Consider the following 6,188-nt stretch of genomic DNA (forward strand, 5'->3'; position numbering starts at 1 on the left):
GAGATGCCAACAGTCCCTCCCTGTAAAAGACACCTAAAACGGGCTAGTTCTCTGGTTTAGTCTCACGGATACCCCTACGGATTGCCTTCTGCACCCTCATATCCTGATCACAACCTGTGAACAAGCTGAGAACCCCTTTTTTAATTGACAATGCCTCTTTTGTTTATGGGAAGATATTCCCTGCCCCTTGAAAAGATGCCTGCCGCGCAAAGTAAGTATTGCAGAACATTCGAGTCGGGGAGCTACCGTTGGTCTATAAATTGTTGTTGTCTCTTTTGTAGATTCTGCAAATGTGATCACCACGAACTGAGGTAAAGGGCACGTAACTGTGCCTGTGGACAAGATCCCGAGCGGAAATGGGCACTCGCATTGCCAGCTGAAGGAGGCAATTGACTGAATTCTACTGTATCAGGCGATAGGTTATTTAAAAACACTGGCAGTGTTGATTTCTGCACAAGTGAACGCGATGTTTTTCTGCGTGGCTTTTTGAAAGCATCTTTCTCCTCTCCATCTCCCACTCTTCACCTTCTCCATTAGTGTGTATACCAGGCTGAGCTTGCTATGGATTCGATTTCTCAGTTGAGGGGGCTGTGTTGTTGCTGGCAGAGCTAGCTTTCTTGCCTATTGCTATTTGTCTGTGAGAGCAGTGGTTGTTGTATCGCCACCTTGAACTGCTCTGGTGCCTGTAAAGAACAGCCTCTCACAGGGACGTGAGGTCGGGGGTTGCAGGGATTACCCTGTGTTGCTGAAAATTGTTTCGCAGGTTACAAACTCTTCCCTATCATGAAAGAAAATTATTTGAATGAAGCACTTGCTGCCTCCTTGCCCAGAGGAGCCCTAACTGAATGCAGGGATAGAAAGAACTGCATTTAGAAAAACCTTTTTATGATTTTTGGGTTGTTCAAAAGCACTTTCACCAATTAACTATCAACCCCTCTCCCCTGACCCTCAGTCTGAAGAAGGGTCTCGACCCGAAACGTCACATATTCCTTCTCTCCAGAGATGCTGCCTGTCCCACTGAGTTACTCCAGCATTTTGGATCTATCTTCAGTGTAAACTAACATCTACAGTTCTTTCCTACACAACTATCTTTGGAGCGCGGCCACTGTTGTAACGGAAATGCCGCATTAGCATTGCCTCCGTGTGGTCTCGCAGGCAGCACTGAAGTGATAACAGATAAATAAATAATATGCCTTTTTTATGATCAGCTGGAAAGCAAGTACTAGCCATAACCTCAGGGATGAGTGCTGTTGGATCTTTACCACCACCTGTGGGGAGATTCAGTTTGAACTTTTCATGTACAGAAGGCTGGAGTTGTTTAACTTTGGAACTTGGTTGTCTAATAACAATTCAATTAAGAAAGTTGAACGCCTCTTTTGCCATGTTGGTGTTAAGAACTGCCGATGCTTCACTCAGGTGCCATCCTCGTTCCACTCTTATCTCTGCCACTTGTTCCTTCACAAGTTCACAAGTGATAGGAGTAGAATTAGGCCATTTGGCCCATCTAGTCTACTCCACCATTCAATCATGGCTGATCTCTGCCTCCTAATCCCATTTTCCTGCCTTCTGCCCATAACCTTTGACACCCGTTTTAATCAAGAATTTGTCTATCTCTGCATTAAAAATAACCACTGACTTGGCCTCCACAGCCCTCTCTGGCAATGAGTTCCACTCATTAACCACCCTCTGACTAAAGAAGTTCCTCCTCACCTCCATTCTAAAAGAGCTCCCTTTAATTCTGAGGCTATGACCTCTGGTCCCAGACTCTCCCACCAGTGAGTCTGATCTCCCCATCCACTCCATGCCTTTCATTATTCTGTAAGTTTCCATGAGGTTCCCCCTCAACCTCCTAAACTCCAGCGAGTACAGGCCCAGTGCTGTCAAACGCTCATCATATGCTAACCCACACATTCCTGGAATAATTCTTGTAAATCTCTTCTGGACCCTCTCCAGAACCAACACATCCTTCCTCAGATATGGGGCCCACATTTGCTCACAGTAGTCCAAATGCTGCCTGACCAGCACCATGTGTCTGGACTTTGAGTAGCAGCATGTTATTTGATCACAGTGAGCATCGTGGCAAAAACTGCACTTTCCGCATTGCCCCAGGACCAAAGACTTTCTCTTTCCCAGTAACGTTGCTGGATATTACGGTTATCTTTACCATCTTCCCTCATAATGTAATAAACCAAACTAAAAAACGACTGCAGTTCTATGGTAATCCCACCTAAAATGGCAGCTGGTAATGGACAAATAATGAAATAAAAAAGCAAAGTTTAGTTTGGTTTCAATATAACATGGAAACAGGCCCATCTACCACTATGTTATCCCAGTTTAGCATCCTGCACCCTAGGAGCAATTTACAGAAGCCTATTAACCTAAAAACCTGCACGTCTTTGAAGTGTGGGAGGAAACCGGAGCTCCCGGAGAAAACCCACGCAGGTCACAGGTTGGACGGACAAACCCAGTGACAGTGTGCGCTCCTGGAGCCATTTAATCCAGTTCAGTCAAATCTACACCAACAATGCATTCAACATGGGGCTCAGTCATCGTGACTTCAGGGAGATAATTTATCCTTTGTGTCAGCGAGTAGGAATTTTTATTTTTTTCATCTTGACAAGTTAAACTGTGAATCTTTGTCAGAATTTTCTTTTGTCGTGGGATTTACTTTTATAATGATTCACTTGGAGTGAAAATCAATCGTGTTCTATTTCCACTGACGCTCCTTATTTATGTTGTGTTAATATTCAGACCATTGTTGGAATCCACATACAATACAACTGCCAACAAGTTTGAGGAACAGCATTGGGAATGTATATGCAGACAAAGGAAAGGGAAATCCGGAAATATTCTTATCAGGAATGTGGATGGGGAAACTTGTTGGTACAAACTGTTTAAACTTGACTTTGGTGGCCCAGGACAAGCTTGGATTGGTACGTTTCCGGTCTCCTTTTCTCTTCCTGGCTGTGTTTGTTTTGGTCACTTCAAGCCTGGTCTCCGAGTGGAACTATCAGTGATTGAAAATTGAGTGGAATTAGTTTGCTGAGAGAGTGTGATAGGCAGAGAGAGTGGCCATTTTACTCCGTGTACGATCTGCGCTCAACTTGACCTGTGTGTCTGGTATGAACAGTTTAGTTTAGAGATACAGCATGGTAATAGTTCCTTCGGCCCACCAACCAACGATACCCATACACTAGCACCATCCTAGACAAGTGGGGACAATTTACAATTTTACTGAAGCCAATTAACCTGCAAGCAAGACACACAAAGAAAACCCACGCGGTCACAGGGAGAATGTACAAACTCCGTACAGACGGCACCCGTGGTCAGGATCAAACCCGGGTCTCTGGCACTGTAAGGCAGCAACTCTGCCCTGCGAATACTAAAAGTTCAGAAATGTTGACAGTAGTAATTATGCACAGACATTTTTCATAAAACACTCTTTTAATGGTCAGAAACGTTTCCTGAATGCACCATGAGATGTTGCACATTGTAGGTAAAGTAATTTTGTAATGGTGGCGCAGCGGGTAGTGCTACTAGCCACTGTAACCTAGCAACACCAGGGACCTGGGTTCGATCCAGACCTCCAGCGGAGTCTTCTGCCTCTCCTGACCACTGGGCTCTCTGGTTTCTCTTCACATCCCAGCGATGTACAGGCTGGTGGGTTACTTGGCCACCGTCAGTTATTCCTGGTGTAGATAGGTGGTTAGGCGAATCAGGAGAGAACTGATGGTCACGTGATAGAGAATAGCTTCCTGCAGAATAATTGGGAGAATCGGACTAATGGGATTGTTCTGGAAAATGGCATAGACTCAATGGGCTGAATGGCCTCTTCCTGTACAGGAAACAATTATGAGAACTCTGAGACCAGGATTATAAAGATCTTCACAGGAAAGGAACAAACAAACTTGGCAAAGGATTCTGTGACTTTATTCCCACTGTAAGCGGAATGCAATCAGATTTACAACATCTTTGTATGTAAGAATGTACACTTTCATAAGTTGTATATGTGAATGTTATTAATATTCAATATATGAATATGTACCTATACCTGTAGAAAACATATATATGCTTAATGTACAATGGTCTGTGCAATATATATGAGGTGTGTGCAGATGAACACACATAGTAAGCTGATACGTATTAAAGTGAATTTACTGAAAGAAGACTTTTACAATGTGTATGCTGTCCTGCATAGTAGTTGGAGAATTATTCATTGTTAGTTGGTCTTCAATTATATTTGGGAAATGTACTAAAATGATCAAACCATTCAAGACAAACTTGGAATTAATTTTGCCTTTATATACCCCGTGACATTGCAGAATCTCCTCACTACCTATCAGTGCCTAGGCACCTAATTCTAAACCTGATACCTATATATTGGCTGCCATTGTAAGTTTAGTTTGGAGATATAGCGTGGATACGGGTCCTTCAGCCCACTGAGTCCGCACCCACCAGCGATCCCGTACACTAACACACCAGGGGCAATTTATAATCTTTACTGAAGCCTATTATCCTACAAATCAGTATGTCTTTGGAGTGTTGGAGGAAACCGGAGCACCATGAGAAAATCCACACGGTCAAAGAGAGAACGTACAAATTCTGTTCAGAGAGCAGCGAGTAGTCAGGATCACACCCGGGTCTCTGGTGCTATAGGCAGCAACTCTACCGCTGCGTTACTGTACCGCTGTGAACAAATTTAAAATTCCTGTTCTTATTTTCAGATCTTTCTCTGGACTTGCTTCTTCCCTAGGTATATAATCGCCACTAAACTGATATCTCTCCAATGCTCCTTCACTTGGTTTAGTTTAATTTGGAAACAGGCCCTTTGGCCCAGGGTGTTCACTCCAATCATCGATCACCCAAACATGTTCTATATTCTGCACAGTAGGGGTAATTTACAGAAGCCAATTATCCTACAATCAGTATGTCTTTAGAGTGTTGGAGGAAACCGGAGCACCATGAGGAAATCCACATGGTCAAAGAGCTGCACGTCTTTGGAACGTAGGAGGAAACCAGAGCACTCGGAGAAAACCCACGCGGTCACAGGGAGAACATGCAAACTCCACCCAAAGAGCACCCATCGTCAGATTTGAACCCGTGTCCCAGGTGCTGTGAGGCAGCAGCTCTACCGCTATGACACTTCTAGCCTTGTGCTTATTCCAAATTACTTCACTTCACCAATGGCAGCTTTGGCTTCCAAATGCACACTCTGGAATTCCCTCCCTAAACCTCTCTGGCTTTCCATCTCTCCTCCTTTAAAGTCCTCCATGTAACGCGCCTCATATAGGTGAAAGAAGGAACTGCAGAACGGCAGATGCACAAAATGCTGGAGTTACTCAGCGGGTCAGGCAGCATCTCTGGAGAAAAGGAATAGGTGACGTTTCGTGTCGAGATCCTTCATCAGACTTTCATTCTTCATCTTTCATTCATTCTGTTGAAGGGTCTCGACCCAAATACTTATACTCCAGAGATGCTGCCTGGCCCGCTGAGTAACTCCAGCATTTTGTGTCTATCTTCACTGTCAAACTTACTGATCATTTTCACGGATTGAGATTCAACTTTGATGGCAGCATACAAAGTTGATGCAAACAGAGTGAAACTCAAGATGTAACCATACTGCCTGGATATTATTAATACAGAGTATAGTCAACAACTGGGAGGAAAGAGGTGAATAAGAAGCCTTGATGTTTTGATTACATGGAACATTGCAGGGAACGCTGTTAATACACATTTAATAAAGATAACTATGCCGATATGTATTTTATGTCACAAAGCCTCAACAAAATAGCAGGCCATTCAATTCTCAGACCTCCTCCATGTCTGATCTGTGAAACACCATCCCAGCTCACTCAACTTCTAACTACTATCCTCAACCAGCAGTTTCAGTTTATTGTCACGTGTACCGAGGTACAGTGAAAAGCTTTTGTTGCCTACTAACCAGTCAGCGGAAAGACAATTCATGGTTACAATCGAGCCATTCGCAGTGTACAGATACATACTAATGGAATAACGTTTGGTACAAGATAAAGCCAGTAATGTCCGATCAATGATAGTCTGAGGAACGTCCAGCAAAGCTCCATGGCTCTCGATCCGGCAATCCCTTCCCTATGGGAAGTGGAATACCACCAACCTTTCTTTGCAGAAATTCTTCCCTGTTCACTGTTGAATGGTTTAGTTTTGATTTT

The 6,188-nt window shown here is 43.7% G+C and overlaps 1 protein-coding gene across 1 annotated transcript in view; it reads left to right on the plus strand.

Annotated features, from left to right (window-relative positions):
- Positions 1-3,440, plus strand: part of LOC129710681 (protein spinster homolog 1-like) — a 64,961-nt gene extending 61,521 nt beyond the window's left edge. Inside the window, exon 12 of the mRNA XM_055657846.1 lies at positions 282-3,440. Within this exon, the coding sequence (XP_055513821.1) occupies positions 282-310 (29 nt within the window). The 3' untranslated portion in view covers positions 311-3,440. The remainder of the gene's footprint in view (positions 1-281) is intronic.
- Positions 3,441-6,188: the final 2,748 nt, after the last annotated feature.

The sequence above is a fragment of the Leucoraja erinacea genome, chromosome 28, assembly GCF_028641065.1.
Source record: "Leucoraja erinacea ecotype New England chromosome 28, Leri_hhj_1, whole genome shotgun sequence".
NCBI classification, from domain to species: Eukaryota; Metazoa; Chordata; class Chondrichthyes; order Rajiformes; family Rajidae; genus Leucoraja; species Leucoraja erinaceus.